General features: G+C 37.7%; 1 protein-coding gene and 1 pseudogene across 2 annotated transcripts in view; one reads left to right on the top strand and one right to left on the bottom strand.

Moving 5' to 3' along the window:
• Nucleotides 1–3,230: 3,230 nt before the first annotated feature.
• The window catches only part of MAP3K7CL (MAP3K7 C-terminal like), a 37,021-nt gene continuing 18,330 nt past the window's right edge, over nt 3,231–21,921 (bottom strand). For both annotated transcript variants that reach the window (XM_063109051.1, XM_063109060.1), the window contains exons 4-5: nt 16,547–16,662; nt 3,231–4,364 (exon numbers count right to left, since the gene is read on the bottom strand). In XM_063109051.1, the coding sequence (XP_062965121.1) occupies nt 4,184–4,364; nt 16,547–16,662 (297 nt within the window). In that variant the 3' untranslated portion in view covers nt 3,231–4,183. The remainder of the gene's footprint in view (nt 4,365–16,546; nt 16,663–21,921) is intronic.
• Nucleotides 7,972–8,335, top strand: LOC134387209 (small ribosomal subunit protein uS9-like; annotated as a pseudogene).

The following is a 21,921-nucleotide window of genomic DNA, read 5'->3' as shown; positions in this document are numbered from 1 at the left end:
TGGAAGATCTGCTTCCAAGTTCACTTCTGTGGCTATTAGCTGAAGGCACTAGTTCCTTATCCTGTAGACCTCTCCTGTGGGCCTCGCCATAGACATGCTGGGGTCTCTTCACAACATGGCAGCTGGCTCACCCCAGAGTGATCCAAAAAAGAGCAAGTGAGAAGGAAGCTTCGGTGTCTCTTATGACCTAGTCTTAGAAGTCACATATTGTCACTGCTGCTTGACTCTACTAGATAGAAACAAGTCTTTAAGCCTGACACACTAAAGAGGGGAGAAATTAGGTTCCACCTTTTGAGGGAATTTTTGGATATATTTTAAAACTACCTCACGTGGGTAATGTCTACTCCCTTACTAGACTAAGGGTTCCATGAGAACAGGGCCCCTATTTCTTCTGTTCTCTTTTGTGTCCCTGGCACCTTTCACAGCATGCCTGGCAAAGCAAAGGCATTCAATAAATATTGAATGAATGAAACTTTGTATTTGAATCCCAGCTCTGAGAACTTTGTACAAATTATGTAACATTACTTTCTGGTTTTGGAGAATGGGGAAAATCATAACTATCTCTCAGGTTGTTAAAAGAATTAAATAATACAGCCTATACAGAGCGTCTCATATAAGCAGGCACAGAAGGGGCTCATTAAATGTTATTTCTTTTCATCTTTCTTACCTCAATCAAACATGCAATCCATCCCAAGCCTTGTGGATTCTACTTCTCATCTCTTTCCCATCCCTCCTAGTCTTAGTCCATTTCAATTGCTACCACTGAGACTCTTCTTGCATATACCTTTCTGTTAGCCTCCTAACAATTCCCTGTGTCTCTAATCTCTATCTCAAGCAATGCATCCCACCCACTGCGACCAGATTAGTCACCTTTAAGTCTTTGTGTCATTTATATTTGTAGCCTATATTGCTGTTGCTCTGCCCTGTATTTGATGAATGCATAATAAATTTTTGTTGAATGGAATTTGAGTTCCAAATCCCTTTTAGTTCCTTATTTGTACTGAGTTAGTAACATATCCAAGGCCAGCCATTGAGATGACATAGAGAAACACACTGTCCATACCAATAGTTAGAGATTTGATTTCTAGCCAGACCTAATTATATACTTTTCATGTCTACACAAATTAAATGGCCCACAAATAGCAAATTATTTAGTAGAGCAATTGCAGAATATAACATAAGCTACATTTTCCTTTAATTCCAGCTCTAAAGAAAACTAGAATTACTAGCTCTCTAATACCAGCAGGATCTCTGTGCTCTTTTTTTTCGGCATCTGGCCAAGTGGGGAGTTCTAACCAACTGAGCTAACTGGCCAGCCCTATGCTCATTTTTAATACTCTATAACAAAACCATTGGCTAATAGCATGAATATTGTAAATATATTTGAAGACAGAAAATTCTTAAATGACATGTGTTATATAGATAATATGCAGTGGTAAGTATGATTAGTGGAAACTTGTCAAATGAATGAAGAGGTGACACTGATATTCTGCCTTTAGATTTCTCTGACGTGCTACAAAAATAGATGATGTTCTCATGTCTTCATGAATAAAAATCTGCCTAACACACACACACACACACACACCTAGGAAAATGCTTGCTTTTTAGTCACAAATATATATCTTTTGGAAACATATAATCAAATTTCAGGCTGAGACCAGCAAAGATATGAAAACGATTTGCTCAGTAACTCTTTAATGTAATACCAGCAGTGTTCAAATATTTTCATCTTGTTAAATTACTTTCATTCTGGTAGAGCAAAGAGCTTCAGGAACTGTATTCCCTGGCTCCCATTGTCTACAATGGGCCATGACTGCTTGAATTCTATAAATACACACAACCCTCTTCAGATGAGCAGTGAACATAAACTAATTATTTTATTTAAAGGTTAGGAACTTACCCTTCTTCTTCCAATTCTGTTAAGTCTGGATTTATATAAAATTAGTGAACAATCCCTGCTTATTAGTATTTATAAGCCTAATACTAAAAAAGGGGGTTAACAAAAAAGGGAGGTTCTGCCAGGACAATGGGGACTTTCACCTTTGGTCGAATGTTAAAGCAGCTTAAGGGTGAATAGGCTCACATAACATTAGAACTTTGAGATCTAGCCAAAAGCTTCCTTTTGCAAATGGGGAGCCTGAGGATTGAGATGCAAAAGAGCCTCACAACTCTGCACCACATGGCAAGTAGACTGTGGCCCTGCAATGTGCTTCCTCTTGACATTTGCTCAAAACTTCCCAGTGATTAGTCTACCACAGGGTGTATCAATCTGGGTGCTATTTACATGTTGGGCTACACAGTTGTTTGTTGTGGGGAGCTATCCTGTGCATTGTAGGATGTAGCAACATCCCTGACCTCTATCCTAGATACCTGAAGCACCTGTAACATTAGTTGGGGCAAAAAAAAATGTTTCCAGACATTGTCAAGTGTCCCATGGGGGCAAAATCACCCCCAGTTGAGAACCACAGGTATATCTGAGACATCTTGTTTTAATGAACTCCTTTTTTATATTTTTTTGGAGCAAATACCTCAAAACACAAATGCATCATATGCAGTATGACAGCTCTGAGTTATTTATATTAGAAACCACAGTCTTTCCACGAAAGGGACTTCACTTCTTTTTTGGCACATACAACTAAGAACAAATTCTGACCAGGGTTAAGCAATCCCAACTTTTAGTATAAGTGTGGGAAAATAGCCTAAGTGGTTCATTTTCAAGAATAGCTTAACAAGGGTTGCTTGACTAATTCATGGCCTGATAAACCCTGAAAGTACACTCTCCTAAGGGTGACTTCTCAAAATGGTGACTGATAACCTTGTTCTTTTCCCTGCTCAGAACATTTTGGCGAGCCTTTTTGTGGGCTTGTCATGAGTCCATCACTTTCCATCAGCAGGAAGTGAACAATAAATACCTTGTAAGGAAATAATGAAACTTAGGCAATGTTTGGGAAGATAGTACATCCCACAATACTCAGCCAATGAGGAACTGGTGGAGGGACTTGTGCACTAGGGAATAAATTACTCGATGTAACCATTTGTGGCATGCCTGCCCAACAGACACCCAGTCTTGCAAGACTGCCATTAAAGTCTCCCTTCTCCATACCTCGTGTCTCTGTGTCCATCCTTTGGCATTGGACAGGTGACGGCATTTCTCACATAAGGGGGGTTAAGAAAGGAACAAAATAAAACTGAGTTTTGAGCCATGTTTAATGAAAAAGAAGTTACATGAATAGAAATGGATATATAACAAAGAGATCAATTTGGGAAAACATGGTGATGGGTAGAACAAGGGAAAAATTATTTTAATTCTTAATTTACGCACATCTTCCTATTAATTATTACCGATCTAAAACATCTCCTTAAATCCAAAACAAAGTACTAGTTATAATTTCCCTGATGTTTTAATGGGACTCTCCAAAGTAACATCTGAAAGACACTTTTCTATTAACCACATGCTCCCAGAACACACACAAGCAAAGGCAGAGATGTTTACGGTGAGATAACACGGCGTAAAGAAAATGCAGCCTTATCTGTTTTTAATTACAACAGCAAGTTAGCACTGGCAAATGTGCTTTTGGCATAAATATGATTTCTGCTAATATTTTCATGAGGAAGCTTTTATGATATGCAGCCATTTATTCTTAGTACAATCAATCACTGAGGGATTAAATCTGACTGGTGAACATAAATATATGCAGAGAAGTTTCTGGAGGTTTAGATTTGAGCACATTTGAAATATTAAAGGCATGAAATTTAAAAATACACAGATGTGGAACTACAGTGAGCATCTTACTCATTTGTTTCAGGGCTTAACTCTGCTCAGCTCATGATTCCTAGCAGGGCCAGTCAATAGTCTATTTTTATTATTTTCTTCCCTTGGTGTACAGTATGATCATAACTACCTAAACAAGAAAAAAGTATATATCTTTGGGAAAGAATTCTGATCTCTAAAAACATATACTAGCAATAGCTTTGCATTATGATATCACTTAAAATATGAGTAAAATATCCTTTCTCTCAAACTAGAAGCTGGCAAGCATTAAACTCGTTCTAGACATTTGCCATGTGGGTAATAAAGAGAAAGAAGCAATAGATTTGCCTCACTGTCCTTTTAAAATAAAAAATCTTTTGGCCAGTGCATAGCAGTCGCCAACCTGTTATGCTCACAATGAATAATTTAAAGTTAGGATGAGCCCTGCCTCTTCTGATACTGTATTCTGAGTTTCTCCAGTTGTTCCACACATTGTGACTGGGCCAGCTTCAATGTCCGATTCTCCTCCGTCAGAGCCTCGAATTCTCGAACCAGCTGGGCAGCATCCACCTTCTCCTTTTCCGCCTGATCCAACTTGGCAATGAGCTCCTTTCTGAAGATTCAGGGTGCAGGGCAGGAAGAACAGAATTCAATGTAAACAAATTAAATTATTTGGTAATAGCATGACGGAACCAGAATGTTCCATCCTGCTCTTCTAAATTGTTACCCGTCTCTACTTGTCTCCAATGACTTACTTTTATTTTTCCAGCTTTGCAAGTTTTAGATTCCTTTATTTTATTCTAGACCTCTACTGGACACATCCAAATTACTAAACATACACAAAAAAATCCCTATAGGTCACGTGAAAAAATGCTGAAAATCACTAATCATCAGGAAAATGCAAATTAAAACCACAGAGAGATACCATCTCACCCCAGTTAGAATGGCTCTTATCAACAAGACAAGAAAACCAATGCTGACGAAGATGCAGAGAAGAGGGAACCCTTGTTGGTGAGAATGTAACTAGGTACAGCCATTGTGGAAAACAGTATGGACATTCCTCAGAGAACTAAAAATACATCTATCTACCTTACTACCCCACTATCCCACTACTGGGTATGTGTCAAAGGAAATGAAATCAGTACATGAAAAAAGATGCCTGCACTCCCACCTTTATTCCAGCACTATTCACAGTAGCCAAGAGATGGAATCAACCTAAATGTCCATCAATGGATGAAGAGATAAAAAAAAACTGTGGAATGTATACACAATGGAACACTAGTCAGCTATAAAAAGAAATGATATCCTATTATTTGCAGCAACATGTATGGAACTGGAAACCATCATGTTAAGTGAAGTAAGTCAGGCACAGAAAGACAAATACCGCATGGTCTTACTCATATGTGAAATCTACAAAAAAAAGGGGGTTCTCATAGAAGTAGAGAGTAGAATAACAGTTACCAGAGGACAGGAAGGGAGAGGGGATGTGGGAAGAAGTGGTGGACTAAGGGGTACAAGACTATGTTATCTACCTTAAATGAATCATTGTGCAGTATACACATGTATTGAAACAACACTCTGCACCTCACAAATATGTACAAGTAAATGTTAAAAATTGTTTTAAAAATTGTTTTAAAAAGCCCTATAGGTTCTTTAACAGTAAAAACAAAAACACAAAAGTGATCTTTTTAAGAGTGTGACATATTGTAAAAATTATAAATAAAGAAAAATATATATTTTTTAATAATTTAAGATGCTATCTCTATTGTCTTGTGGGGAGAACTACCATTTGCCTTTTACCTAATCTCTGTCCTTCAAATTCAGCTGTTCTCTTTCTTTGTTTCCTGTTTCTGAGTTTAACAAATCTTCACTAGGCTTCTTTGAGCTAAAGAATCTCAACTGTGTCCTTCCTTGCAGACATTATGTTCCATGTCTTTCCCTAGTCTTTATATAGGAGTATATTGCAGCCCTAATTAACAAGACGATGTGTCTACATTTGGTGCTGGCTTGACTCTCAAGTTGAGGAAGCAGGCTGAGGGTACTGGAAGCAGCTTGTAGTGACAACACCTGAAACAATTTCAGTTCTCAGTAAATATTTGTAAATGATTCACTGATGTAAACATATGTAATAAGGAGCTAAAGATTCACAGTCCATATTTAGATTTAATAAATATGACAACTCAAAAAGGTACCAAGACCACTCCCTTATGTGGGTCAGTTAATCCTAACCTAGACTAAATCTAATTGAATTCTCATTTGCCTCACATTTCTTCCTTCTCTGTAGGGCAAAGAACAGCTGGTAAACGTTCTTCAGATACAGTTTTCTAGATGGGTTTACGAAAGGGAAAGCTTTGTATTGCTGTTGTTAACATCAGATGATTATAGGAAGTACCTAGGCAAAGTTTTGTTGAAGACTTTCGAATTTACTTAACACGAGGGTACTTCAAAAAATTCATGGAAAGATTCATATAAGCTTTTAATTCTATTTTTCAACAAACTTTTTGAAGTACCTTCGTATGTATTGTTAAATACAATCCAACACAGCAAGCCTATGATTTCAAAGATCTCGTGCCCTAGGACGAGGCTCATTTTTAGAAAATCATGTATGTAAAAATGATTTAAAGTATTGAGTACCTGAATAGTGCAGATAGGGCATAATTCACAGAAGCTGTACCTAAATGACCGACACTTGGGACACACTGCCAGCGGTCTCAGTCCTGAACCCTCTCCTCCTGGGCTCCCCCTACCCTCCAAAGCTCCTGAGGCTCTGTGGGCATTTCTTAAGGAACAGTTTTAAACTCCCACTCTAAAGTAGTAACAACCTTGCCTTAGTATGTAATACATGCAAATATTGTCTTTCTTAACTCAGTTATCACTGCTATGGCCACATTTCTAAAAGCTTCTCATCTTCCTTCTCCTGATCAGATACTGATATGATACCATACAATATGAAGAGAAGAAAGGGAAGTATATATGCACAAAAAGCAATAATAGTCAAGTTTATACTGGAAATAAGCCCATGGCCACTGGCTGTAAGGGGGCTTTCCTGAAGAAAAAAACAACCTATAATGTTCCAATAATCCAAAACTAGAAACTAGCCTGACCAACTCATTCAGTTAGGTCTCCAAACATTTTTTATTGTATAATGCTATTGTTAACAAACAAACAAACAAACTTTGAACACAAACCCAAACTATTTCTACACATGCCTGTATATTCATTCATAAATTATATATATGCTAATATGTAATATAAATTATGAAGCATACCCAAATATAGATATACAACAGGATAAGATTGGATACTAAAACTAGAGGGTGAAAGCCTAATGAAACACAAGATATTTACGTAATCTCAAAGTGTATCCCCACAAATCACTTATTAATTGCAAAGGGGAAAAGTATGGAGAAAGCAGGAAGACCACTTTAACCAAGTGACCAAAGTTGATACCATTAGTAGTGAGACAAATAGACATCACAAGTACTGCAAAGAACACAAACATCATTTCTTCCATATTCCTACCAAAAATGCTAATCTAAATCTAAATCTAATCATGCAGAACCCCAGAGCACATCAAATTGAGGGAAATTCTACAAAATTGCTAGCCTGTGTGTTCAAAAACATTAAGAACTGTTCCATATGTTAAAAAACCAAAGAGAAATGACAACTAATTGCAACATGTGATTCTGGACTGGATAAAAAAAAAAATGGCTTTGAAGGATATTATTGGGGAATTGATGCAACTTGAATATGGACTGTATATTGGATAATAGTACTATATCAATGCTAAATTTCTCAATCTTAATTATTGCACCATGGTTAAATGAGAGAATGTCCTTTTTCTTAGAAAAAACTCACTGGACACTGGACAATGGAGGGTAATGGAGCATGATGGTGTGCATATGTACATATAAATATGCATGTATATACCTACCTATATCAAGATATACATATACACATATAGATATACATATATGTACATATATATACACACACATACATATAATCAGAAAGAAAGAAAATCCCTGTTGTGATGGGGAGGAAGAATAAGGCACAACTGGGGAAATTTTTAACAATTGATGAATCCAGTAAAGGATATATGGTAGTTCTTGATATTACTTTGCCACTTTCTGTAAGTTTGAAACTATCAAAAAAAATTATCCCTGCTTTTCCACTGTGGTGCTGAGCAGTGGTGAGGGGCTCTTGTCTAGCCTGCAGCCATGGGCCTGCTTCAGTCCATGCAGGTCTTCAGAGGCAAGAAGACAGCCACAGTCGTGGCTCACTGCAATACAAGCAATACAAGCCTGTTCTGCTTCTGGGCAAGGAGTGGTTTGCTGGTGTGGACATTCATGTCCATGTGAAGAGTGGTGGTCTTGTGCCCCAATTTACATTATCCTTCAGTCCATCTCCAAAGCCCTGGTGGTCTATCACTAAAAATATGTGGATGAGGCTTCCAAGAAGGAGATCAAAGACATCTTCATCCAGTATGGCTGGACCCTGCTGGTAGCTGACCCCTATGGCTACAAATCCAAAAAGTTCAGAGGCCCTGGTGCCCTTGCTCACTACCAGAAATCCTACCGATAAGCCCATAATGAGAATCAGGGTTCATCTTTATAATAAAGTGTTTGTTAGATTTCAAGGTTAAATATATATATATATATGTCAGGGATAAAAAGAAAATCAGAATAGAAGTTCTAGTATTTTCTTCCTGTACTCAATGGACTGCCTTCTGTACCCAATTTTTGACCATTGAGCAAAAGCAAGCATTGGAAAGCAAGTGCCCAAGCAGAGACAAAGGGAACACAGTCTGGAACACTGACATGCATATACACAAAGCTCCTTTGGGCTCCTCCTGATCTATGGATCTTCCACTGTGTTTAGAATAGAATAGGCTCCCAGTAAATACTTGCTGAATGAATAATTGAAGAAAAAGATACCTCAGAGGTAAATAATTTATATTTTAAAGATGAGGAAGGCCGACCCCGTGGCGTACTCGGGAAAGTGCGGCGCTGGGAGCAGAGCGACGCTCCCGCTAAGTTCTATTTAACTGAAAAAGTCACACAGCTAATAAGAGCCAGAAATCAAGCCTACCCTTCTGATTAAATGTTTAGTGTTCTGTTCCACTAAGCACAGTTTAAGCAGTAAATGTCAAAATTAATTATTGATTAGTGAAATTTCTCATGTAACTATCTTAAAGAAATCAATGAGTAAAACCTATCAAAGTATAAAAAGAGACATGCTCTAAATCCTCTATTCCATCAGATCATCTATTCCTGTTCTTTTTTTTTTTTTCCTTTCAAATTACACATGTCATATAGATAATTTAGGTGGAAATAGAGTTTTGCTTTCATATTAGGGTCTGAGTTAGTAGCACCAGGTATAAAAATGGCTATTGTCCTGATTTCACATCTGACCTCATTCAAAACTCCTGAAGCCACAGTCAAGATTGTCTAGTCCAATCCTCTTGCATTGGAGAAAGTCAGTAACAATGTCTTCTTTATGGGAATCAAGAAGACTCAATTAACAGGTTTCTAAATTAGTTTCATGTATGTGATAAGCTATACAGATATTCAGTGAATACTGTCAAAAGTCTGTTGTCTCCTGTCCAGGACATGGTTATGTAAGCATATTTACACTCATCCATCAGCAATTTATAATTAAACCTTGGCACATCAAGCTACAGAAACAATCTTATAAATAGATGATCTTAAAAACAAATCAATATTTATAATTGGCTAGAAAGTGGTCATGCCTTTGATTTCCTGGTTATTCTTTCTATCACTCCCTTCCATGTGACATGGGGATAGAAAAAAAACACAGTTACAGAAATGAGATTTCTGGAATCAAGAACCTGTAACATAGCTTTCCACATGACGTAACTCAACAATCTAAAGGCCATAACCTTGGGGTTCACCATAGGTCATCTGCTGTCCCCATCTTAACCCATATGTCTGTAAAAGTTGGTACTTGCTAAAACAAATGGGGAAAGGAACAGTTCAAGCGAGTAGGTAAAGAAGACTTGGAAACTTCGTGGAAACTAATTCCAAAATTAAGGAGGTTCTTTATGCTGCAGAGGATTGGCACATGATTCAATATTGGGACAAATATTTCTCTTTTCTGGGAAGACTGCTATGAAGTTTCCTGGAACTTTCAAAGTTGACTAACGACTTTTATTTGGAAAAGAAAAAATTCTACAAAGCCTGGCCCCAATGAACTAAAGTGTTTTGGATAATAATGTAATAAAATAATATCCTTCATCAGAGGGAGAGTTTTATTTTTAAATAGAGATTTTTGACTGTCCCATTCATGGTTTTGAAAGATTTATGTCCAAGTACAAGCATTTATACACAGGAGAGGAGTTTATACACAGGCCTCAAGATGACAAAAAGGATGTGAAAGTCCACCTTCATTTTACGCAGATGAAGATATAAAGGTATAATAAATGGTTTTGAACTGGGATTTCCAAAGCTCAGTCTAAACTATTGTGTTTAAGCCCTATAAATGAATGATGTATAGATAGATGTACTAATCTTTTGGGAGCCAAAGGGCAGTATTGTACCCTTGCAGGAGGAAGTGAGACTTGCTCTAAAGCAGAATTTCTCAATCTTGGCATATAGTGAATGCTTATAATTTCATGTTGCCTTGGCCTCCATTTTGAATGCAGATTTAGCTTTCTCATGTCAGAGGCAGGGCTCAGTCACCCTTGACACAGTGTCCAGTTCTACAGCACAGCAAAATGGCTCCAGCCACTGACCAGACATAAGAACTTAGAGGCATCTCTCCTGCCTAGCAGACTGTGCTCCCTGCTCTGCCCTTTAAAAGGACCATCCAGGCCTTTGTCCATGAACTTCAAATGATCCACACCTTATTCCTCAATATATACCTGCTAGTTGCCATGCTCTCTCCTCTCTCCCACACATCCTCCCTGACCGTGTGTGTGTGTGTGTGTGTGTGTGAGAGAGAGAGAGAGAGAGAGTGTGTGTGTGTGTGTGTGTGTGTGTGTGTGTGTGTGTGTGTGTGTGTGTGTCCTCCAGGCATGCCATATACCCTCCAGGATCTGTAAATATTAAAAATTCTGAAACTTTCACATTGTAGTTGTGTCATTGTAGCCATCCCCAACTCCTGGGAGCAAGACTGCCCCAAAGGGACCCATGCAGATGGATCTCCTGAGGGTGCTCTTTTGTCTGGGCCTCTGGCTGTTCCTGGTGACAATGGTTATCACTTAAATTGATGGAGAAATTCAAAAAGTTTCATTCAAAACCTGGCACAAATGGCATTTTAGGCTAGAAAATTTGTTGTTGTGGTCTATCCTATAAATTGGCATTGTAGGAGGTTTAGCAGCATCCTTGGGCTCTACTCATTAGATGCTAGTAGTAACCTTCCCTCCCCCGGCCGTGCCTTTACAACCAAAAATGTCTCTAGATATTGCCAGTGACGGGGGGCAGGGGGGAAGAATCGCGTGGTTGAAAACCACTACTGTAAAGGAAATAGAGATTCCCATTATCAATCACTCTGAAAATAATTAATCCCAGGATAGGAAGAAAGTGAAAGGGAAAATGTTTCTAAGGGAAAATGTTTCCTTGCTCTGCTCCCCCAGAGATGGGATCAGGGCCTCTTTCCTTAGCAAAGGAAACGTACTCAAAGATACCCTCACTGAGGAGAGGTAAACATTCTGTACCTTTCAATAGGTTTCAGACAGACAATTAGCTGGAGAGATACCTGAGAATGAGATTTCAGTTAAAAGACTGGACTGCCTTTGAAATGTGATGTAAAAGGCCCAAATCATTATGATTGGGGCATTAGCAGAAAGTGTAATCACACAACCAGATGAAGTCTAGGATATTGGACTTTCATATAAAAATAAATCCTAAAATGAAAGAATCTTTGTCTATACCTCTTAGGTAAAGTGAAGAGCTGAGACAGTTCTTTGGCTCTTCTATTTATTTACTCAACAAGTATTTACTGAAAGCCTATTCAACTCAATCATAAATAGACAAAAAATGAGAATTAAAAAATGGTCCTAGAATCTGAATAGACATTTCTCCAAGAAGACATAGAAATGGAAAATAAGCACACGGAAAGCTGCACAACATCACTAGCCATAAGGGAAGTGTAAATCGAAACCACAATGACACATCATTTCACATCTCTTGAACAGCTATAATCAAAAAGACATAAAAAGTATTGGCAAAGATGTGGAGAAATTGGAACCATCATGCACCACTGGTGAGAACATAAAATGGTGTAACCTCTCTGGAAATAGTCTGGCAATTGCTCAAAAAGTTACACATTGAGTTATCAACATGACCCAACAAGTCTACTCCTGGGTACATACTCAAGGGAACTGAAAACATATGTCCACACAAAAACTTGCCCACAAATGTTTATAGCAGCATTATTCATAGTAGCCAAAAAGTGCAAACAACCCAAATATCCATTAACTGATGAAAGGATAAATAAAATGTTGTGTATCCATACAATGGAATATTATTCAACAATGAAAAGGAATAAAGTACCAATTCATGATACAACAATACAATAAAACATTATGCTAAGTGAAAGAAGCCAATCACAAAAAAGATTCCATTTATATTAAATGTCCAGAACAGGCAGATCCATAAAGACAGAAAGCAGATTAGTGGTTGCCAATGGCCAGGAATAGGGGACAATAGGGAATGATTGCTCAAGGGTGCAAGGTTTCTTGCTGGGGTGATAAAAATACTCAAATTGTGGTGATGGTTGCACAACTCTGCAAATATGCTGAAAACTACTGAATTGGCAAAAAAAAAAAGGCTATATACATTTTTCAACATGACTTTTCTAAGAGTCTATGTCTTTTTCTGACATTCCAAGTCAATTTTTTAAACACCAAAACAACTAGCACAATGTTTCATACAGAGAGCAGATAAGTAGTTTCTCCATTGGACAAGATAAAATACTCTATCTAGAACAAAGCAAAGTTTAAAGTTGATTGCAGTTAAATCACATACCTTTAAAAATTCTGTCAAACAGTTTGGTGATAATTTCAAATGCCAGCTTGGCCCATTAGCTCACTTGGTTGGAGCGTAGTGTTCATAACATCAATGTCAAGGATATAATGTCTATATCTTACTTCCATGAATTTCCATTACATACACATAAAGGTACATGTGTTGTATAAAAATGCTTATATCACAATATTTATTGAAAAAAGCAAGTTACACATTCCATGTTACTATATATGCAATTATACAAAATATCTTCACATGCATAAGGCCTAAAAAGAATTAGGCAAAAATAATAGCAAATAATAGCAAAAGTTCCTTAAAGATGTCAGAATTTTTGTTAATTTTTTAAAGCTTTCAATAAATTCTCTCTCTCTCTCTCTCTCTCTCTCTCTCTCTCTCTCTCTCTCTCTCTCTCTCTCTCTCTCTCTCTCTCTCTCTCTCTCTCTCTCTCTCTCTCCAGTGAGAAGGGGGAAAAATCAATAAAGGTAGGAAGAAGCTTCTCTTACATCACTGGTCACAAGCCAGAAGTGATTCTTTAAATTGGATTCATCCTATGCTGAGTTTATTATCCTAAAAAATGTTTAACTCTCTTTATCCAATAGACATGATTTAAAATAAGTTACATCAACTCTCTTAGTTACTCCTCTGCAAATTCTCCCAAACTTGATGCAGGGAGACCCCCTCTGGAGATGAGAGAGAAGTTCAGCTTAGAGTTCAAACATTAAGCTATGCCTGAAAGACTCCAATAAAGAAAAACTCTTTTAAAATACCTTAGCTAGCATCTCTCTTTGTGTCTAGCTTATGCTAGACAACTACCAGAGGCAACATACTCAGCCACATTTTATGAAATGATGGGGAAGAAATTCTCGTTAGAATCACCAAAAAATGGAGAGCTGCTTATTTGGCCCAATTTACTCTGGTTGAAAACAAAGATTGTTCAGGAAAAGATCTGTTGCAAGATAAATTTCTGCTTCAGGAAAGTGTTATTGAAAACAATGATTGCTAATAACCCTTACAGGACCAAGCTCACTTATTTATAAATATAAAATCATACTTCTTAATTTATAACCATACTTCCTAATTTAACAATTTATCTTAGGAGAACTTTATTGCTGATATTGTCTCTGTATTTTAAATATAGACCATACAAATTACAAATAAAATACGGGTAGACAGAGGATATTACTATAATCTATAATCAGCCACTTTAAATCACCCTCACTCATATCTGACCCTACATATAGCACTATGCTGGGTGACTAGGATATAAAGAGATGTTAAAGGATGCCCATGTCTGTGGGAAAAATACATAGTTAGAAAGACAGGACATAATCTTAAATTGATAACTACTGATAACACTAGCCTACAAAAAGTACCAAAAGTATCATTCTAGTGAATTTCTCTTTGCTCAGGGAAAGAGCTGATCACTATGGGATGGTTGGGACAGGGAATACGGTCTGAGCTTTTCTCAAGGAAGGGTAGCAATTGGTCAGGCACAAAGGAAGAAAGGAACACTTTAGGTGAAAAGCTTGTTGTGAGCAAAGGCTCAGAAGCAGGAGGATCCACCATCTGCCCTGGGAAAAGTAAATAGGCCAGTGCAGCTGAAGATGAGGGATGAGACAGGAAATTCTACAGAGGTACCAAGGCCTACTGGGGTAAGTCTTGAAACCCAGGCCAAGCGCTAGCTGTCATTTTCTAGCAATAAGAAACCACAGGCAGGGAAACCAGCTATAATATTGCTTCAGCCAGGATTTGAAGTAATAAGTCCTGAGCCCAAATGGTAGAAGTGAGAAAGGAGAAAAAGGAACTTGAGAGACCCGATGGAAAAGAAATAATAATTAAAGAATTTGGCCTTTGCTTCACATCTAGTCAATAATTTAGTGAGAAAATTCAAATAGGCTTGGGAAGAAAATAAGATGAGTTCTGCAGAAACACATACAAGCATATGAGTACCTATGTAGGGAGTCTGGCCCACTGCTTGTGGTTCTAGAGGGTTGTATAAAGTACCTCCTAGTGCTAGCTGCCTTATTTCTAGAAGCTGATTTTGCTTTTTCTCATTTTAATATTATGGTGCTGCCGATAGTTATCATTGCCTTCAATGCAAACAGCAACAATGTTTCAAAGACCACATTTGAGTCACTCATGACATTATCCTACCATACTTTTTAAGTGCAACTTACAAATATATAAATTTACAGAACATATAATTTAGTGGGAGAGTGAGGTTTTTTTTCCTCCCCCCCCCCCAGAAAAAGCCACACTTGGGGTTAATTTAAGTAACAAAGTCCTCTAGTACCTTCGATATGAAAAGCTTACAAATAAGGACATAATTACCTGGGGTTTTTTTCTATCATACCACCACAGTTCACACACACACACACGCACACGCGCACACACACACACACACACAAACACACACACACACATACACACACACACACTGCAAAATACATTTACAGGCCACTGATTACATAAGCCCTCTTCTGACTTCAGTACTGGTCACCTCATTAATAATCTTCTTCAATTCCCTTATGAATTTTTTTTTAGGACTCAGATTGTGTGTAAATATGCAGTGCAAGTATTCCAAACAACTTATCAAAACTCTTAGACTGAAAAGAAAGTCTCAGATATATAAGGGAAAGGTTGTGTTTCTGATCTTTCGATAAGCATCTTTAAACCCCTACAGCCAAAAATCCAGGTATAATTTTAAGTTTGAAGCACGGCAGAGCAGGGAAGTAAGAAAGGGTGTGTGATGTGCTAGCTGAGGTCTTACACTAAGTTCAGAAGTTTGTCCCCAAAACCCACACCTCCCACCACCATATTCTATTGTCCAACCACCATTCTGGGGAGTCTCAAAAATGTTCTAAGAACTTCATAAGAACTTTTTTTCATTTAAAAATTAAGTAATAAATATATGTCATGTGTCACTGTAGTAAAAAGAAGGGAATAAGAAATAGAAAGTTAAGGGATCACAATATGTTTGAGTTATGTTTCATGCACTGAGCGATAATCTATTCTGCCTGTAGGTGCCACGTACTGCACTAGGCTTCAGGAATCCAGAAGTGAGCAACACGTGACTACCCATGCTTTTGTGGCACTTACCTCTGAGGAGGAAAGGCAAATATTAATCAAAAGATCTCCCTTACAATTGCACAAGTACAAACTGGCTAGTGCTGTGAAGGGAAGGTGTCTAATCTGATGCTTTGAAAGTGTAAATGAATGGGGTGTCACTGGGGTAGACATCGGCAGAATCGAGTGCAATTAAAAAGGAGAATTCTGAAGCAAAAAGTTATGAGTGAGTAAAATTAAAGTGCTTTAATTAATAGAACTGTATAAAATTTGCTACAGCAGAACCATAATGGCAATAGAAGCTATCAGGATAAAAACTTACTCAGACTATAAAATGTACTAGTCAACTTACACATGCGTACATTATTCCAAAGAGCTATCCCAATGCTTCTTCACTCGATGTGGGAACTCTACCATTTAAACATTAACTAAAATTCACCGCAAGCCAAAGTGCTCTGGGACCTCTGGGCATATTCACAGAGAACATAGTGTGGCCCTGGATGGTATTTTGGCATTTTTAATTTCCTGAACTAAAATCTCTTCTTTAAAAAATTAAGTTTTGAGTAGGAAACTTTTGCTGTTCCTTTCGCTATTCCATAAAGTAAAGCACTTAATGTACAGTGGTACCATCTGGATCATTTCTATAATCCCCTCCCCCCCACCCCCTTGCTCAGCCTGTCCCCTGCATCCCACCCCCAGTCCTTATCCAGTAGACAGTGCTCAGGGGGAATGTACTTACTTCCTTTCCTCGAGCAAGGCGATTTCTTTTTTGACCTCATGGTATTCTTCTGCTATTTGGCAGTGCTGTTTGTACACCTGCATGGATTCCACGGAGTCTTGACAAGGCGGCAGAGGCTTCACAAATGATAGGAAGAAGAAATCAGTGCATTTCTTTGCATCAGAATAAATTACCAACCATTTTGCTCTGCTGATATTCTCTAGAGGGAGATTTTTGCATGAGAACAGCATTGTCAATCAATATTCAACAAAGTTTAGCTGATTCTGTCTGATGGAAAGTAGAGGGGTGGATGAATATTTTCCACATTCATCTTCCAGTGTCATTTGTGGGCATCTCAGGCATGAGCCAGAGCCCTGAAGCCCATTACATGTCAATTGCCTGCCATGTGTCAGAGTAAAAATAAGTCTCCTAATGATGCTGCAATTCTCCCCAAAATCGCCAACTCTGCTCTAGAGAAGGGCAGTGCTGCCGAAATCTTTCAGTTGTCTCTTTCAATTACCCCTTGCTTTCTGTTCTCGCAGCCCAGAGACATAATCTCATCTTGTAGAGTGCAGGAGCCCTGTAAGAAAGGCTCTCTTTTGAGAAATGCTTCCTTACCTGAAGAAATGATGCTGGGCCGGAAATAATGCTTGTAAGGATTAAGTAACCTGAACAAAAAACCAGATGCCAAATAAAACCATTCTTGTAACACACAGGCCAAAGACAGCATGGATTTGTGTCCCTCCTTGTGTCCCATCCACGAGGCAAACAAAGGCCATCATGATTAACCTTTCTCACTGTGACATGGTGAAGATTCTACTTCTAGAAATTATTCTGCAAGAACTAATTTTCCCTGAGTTTGTTATTGTAATTTCTAGTTCAGCAACACATGATTAAAAGCACTACATTTAGGAACACTAGTTAATAGTCTTTAAGAGTTTTTTAGTCATCCTTTTCAATTGCTTATAGAAAAATGTACATAAAATCTGAGAAATATGAGTTCATCATTAAACAGTCTTTTCAGTCTAATCCTTTCTAGTCCAGGTATGTAAACTATGTATCTGGTTCATATTCTCACTAATTTTATACTAATAAATTGAGACCTAATGAATTTCTTACTATTTGCTCCTCTCATTATATTCTTTAAGGACACAGATTTCTTTGCATATCATATTTAGTGATCCCACTCAGGATGTAATCGAAATTCAATAACATTTATTGTCTGATTGATAGATAAGATGACCCTTCCTATTTATCATGATGCCTCTGAGTAGAGATCTGCTAAAGGAAATAAGATTTTAAATAGATTTGGATCAAAGTTACCTTCATGTGGAACATCTGTTATGTCCTAATTCATGAAAAATCTAATAATAATCATATTTTATAGTATGTTTTCCTAATGCTCCATGAACACACTCACAGCATAAACTCAGCCTGTTAGAACCATTATTCCTTTCTACATGGAAATGAATTGGGAAGTAGTGCACAGTAGTACTACAATATAACTTACCCCATGAAATAAAGCAGTTGCCAAAGGAATTCAGAACTCCTGCCTCCTCCAGTCTGTGTCCCAGAAATCGCCACCCACTCATCAATTTTCACCTGTTACACTGGCAAGTCACCAGGTATAACAGTAACAGGAATGAAAGCAATGTACTCTGGACACCTAGCCAAGCTTTAAATCATCTGTACCCTGTGAAAGGATTTGCCTACAGGAAGGCCCTAAGACTCCACACATCCTATCCTATCCTTACAAACACCACATAGGCAATATTCAGCTCAAATAGGAGTTTAGTACATAACTTGTCACATGTAGGTATCTGAACCATTCAGAATAGTTACCTATGTGACAGCCAAAAGATATATAACTCTTTGTAAAGGATTTGCATGCTTGAGAGAATGTAGATGAGAGCAGCCATGTAAAAGGAGAAATGGCCTTTGCTGTTATAATTTAAAAGGAAAATAGAAAATTACATATGTAATTTTCTTAAAAAGAAAGTGACCTCTTTTCCCCTTAGCTTGCCACCATGTAATGCTTTTTATTAAGTGGGAAATGTTTTCATTTGCTCTTTTTAATTGACACTTCTTAATTGTGGGAAATTTGAAGATATTATATATAGGTAATGCAATCGTGCTGCTAAGCATACCTGAGGATAGGTAGTAATTCAGGATGTATTCGGTATCCCCATACACTCTTAGCAGAATGATCATACTACCTATATATAATAATACTTTCAAGATTTCCCACAATAAAATAGTGACAATTAAAAAAGAAAAAGTCATATATACTTAGTGTCCAGTGTTTCCAGGAGTAAAAAGATGCCAGGTGTCATCTCAGTCTCTAGCTCCCATAAGCTCTGTCTTCACCCCAACCTGACATCTGACTTGGCAGCACTTCAAGTTCTCCCATTTTGCATGAAAACATTGAAGAGCAATATAGATTTCTCTCTTTTAAGCAAGGAGGGAGGTTATATTGCACAATCTATTATAACACTGTGGGTAGTTGCCAGAGACTAGAGGGAAGGGGAAATGGGGAGTTGTTGTTTAATGGGTACAGAGTTTCAGTCTTGCAAGATGAAATGTTCTGGAGATTGATTGCACAACAATGTGAATATAATTAAAACTGTTGTGTACTGAACTGTACACTTAGAAATGTTTAAGATGGTACATTCTATCTTATGCATTTTTGCCACAATAAAAAATGTTAATGCAAAAAAAAAAATGATCTCATGAGACCTTTCTGCTACCCCTATCCTATCTTCTAAGCATTACTACCAGTGTTTCATATCTGAGCTGCATCCCATTTGTAACTAACCTTTTCCTGTTTCCCAAGTTTCTTCTCTCAAATTTCTCACCCCTCTATAACCAGAGCCATTCACTGCTAACCCCAAAAGTTTCTGGGCAAATCAAAGTACCCTTTGGTCAACAGGATCCACTGTCCTTAGCAGGCAGTTGACATAACTGGACATTTATCTCAGCCCAGGAAATGAAGCAAAGAATTTGTTTAAATACATATGGCTCCCATCCCAATAGGAATTCTGGCAAATGAAAGTATTAGAATACTTAGGTTTTACACTTAATATAAAAAAACAGAACTATAGAATAATGAAATGTATTGTCATTCTATATGACATAGAATACTCTCATTGCTTTATGATACAATGTGTGTACATATGTAGTATTTAAGGTCCTTGCTGAGGGCGATTTTCTCTTACATTCTTATAACCCCTCAAAATAGCAGACAATATATGACCAACAGTGTTCACTGAATAAAAATTTTTGCCCGAGGAAAAAGATTCCTAAAATTCAAGCACAAGAATCAGTTTTCCAGTTTAAAAATGGAGCTACAAGAAGGCTTAAGGAATGTGACATCTAAAACTCTGGCACCCATGATTTAATTGGCCATACATGGGTTTGACATACTGTGCAACACAAGTTGAAATTAAAAACTAAAAAATAACTTTATAAAATGCCTGGAGCAACCAGATAAAAAACATCTATTCATTTCTTAAAATGAAAGTAATACTATTTCCATTCTCATTGCTTGATTTTAACTACTCTTGTCAGAGAGATCTTTGTAGTTATAATCCCATGCTGGGAATGGGCAAGCAATAAACAAACTCTTTGTATTGACAGTTAATTTCTTTTGACATCAGGAGAAAATGTCCTTGTTATTTTTTCCATAACAACACTACATCCTCCCATACTTTGGACACATATATCCCACACTCTTGCTTAAAGAATGAAATAATGCATTCCAAAGAAAAGGAATCAAAAGATAGTTAACTTGAACAATGAAAAGGTAAAGATGTTCTTAAGGTATAGCGCTCAAATTCTGTGTGATCACAGAAATGACTTTTCAGATGTACTCCATGCTATGGTATCTGGTCTATTATACAAACCAGGAATTTCTAAGGAGGTTAAATTAAGACATTCTCCTAGTAGCACCTCAAGCCAACTTTGAAATACACTTTTCCAAGACACAGATTGGGGCTTGGATGAGGTCAGAGCCCAGGACGGGGCACTTCCTCCTCTCCCCCTTTCCTCCATCTCCGCCTCCTCCCACTGCGCCTGAGGAAGGAGCTTGCAAAGGCTTTAAATTACACAGCAGTGCTAGGGAGCCACTACTATCTCTGGTATCCACCCCAATCATCAGGACCAATTTAACAAGATGAAGTAAGAGAGAAACCGCAAAGGCCTGTTCCAAGAATGCTGGCTTGAGCCACACCATACATCTCTGCTTTCTGCCTGGGCCATCGGTTCATAGCAAGCTCCTCCCAAAGCGGATTCCGTCCTCTGGAAAGGGCCCCTTGGGAAAGGACCCGGCCAAGCATCCCTCAGCAAGGGGTAAAGCCGGCTTAAGCGTTTCCGTTTTCTACTTGGCTTCTTCAAATATTACTGGCCCCATCCACTCCAAAAATGTAAGAACTTCATTTTCCTATCCCAGCTTCCCACACAGAAGCTATATTTAGGAAGCTAAACATTCTGCAGTCACTGAGCAGACATTATGTTTATTCCTTGATTCTAAGCGTTACCTATTTTGCAGGGGAATGGAAGTGTCTGCTTTAAATTTACGTTGTATGTTAATGTCTCAAAATTAACAAGCATAGTTTGTTAAAACACAAAGAAAAAACATAGTCTGGGCTAATTCTGATATTTAAAAGTCCGTTATCTTAGATTTTAAATATTTTTAAAATAGTTTAAGAACAGACATTTCTGTGGTACCTTATGGTCCAAGTAAGCACTAGTGATTATACTGCATAATGTATACTACATTGGAGTCATTTCTATTGATGTAAGAAGTATAAAAGGGAGAGAGAACTAAAAAGTGTCTCAAATTTTTCCAACAAGGCACACCATAATGGCCACTGAACTTCTCAAATAAATAAGTAAAGATTCTATTGTAAAGCTCCAAGGAATGTTTTCTGTGTGGCCACAGCAGCAAAAAACCATATGATACTTTTGATATGATACTTTTCAACATGTGTATGAGAGAAAAAAAAAGTCAGCCATTTCCAGTGCTTTCTATGAGACTATTTCCTGATTGCTTTCCAGATGGATGTCAAAAATCGGTGTAACAGAATCCTGGAATGCTGAGACTTCATTTTCTACCATTTTAATTTCCCAGATATCAAGCAATATATTGATTCCAGCCCTAAAAGAAGCTTCTGGAGAGGCTGCTTGGATAACAAGATATTATGGTACACAACTGAAGCTACGAAAGTGTTTATTTGTGGAGATGACATCAGTTTCTGAACTTATCAGACTCTGTCTGAGAAAAGGCAAGTTCAGTGTGTCCCACAGAGACACCTGTCACTGTCATCTCAGATTAGACTTTAGGAGAGATGGACGTTATTGCTCAATTTGGTTAAGGAAAGAAAAAAAAAAGGTCATAT

Source organism: Cynocephalus volans, chromosome 1 (genome assembly GCF_027409185.1).
Source record: "Cynocephalus volans isolate mCynVol1 chromosome 1, mCynVol1.pri, whole genome shotgun sequence".
NCBI classification, from domain to species: domain Eukaryota; kingdom Metazoa; phylum Chordata; class Mammalia; order Dermoptera; family Cynocephalidae; genus Cynocephalus; species Cynocephalus volans.
This window is presented reverse-complemented; position numbering and strand designations above follow the sequence as displayed.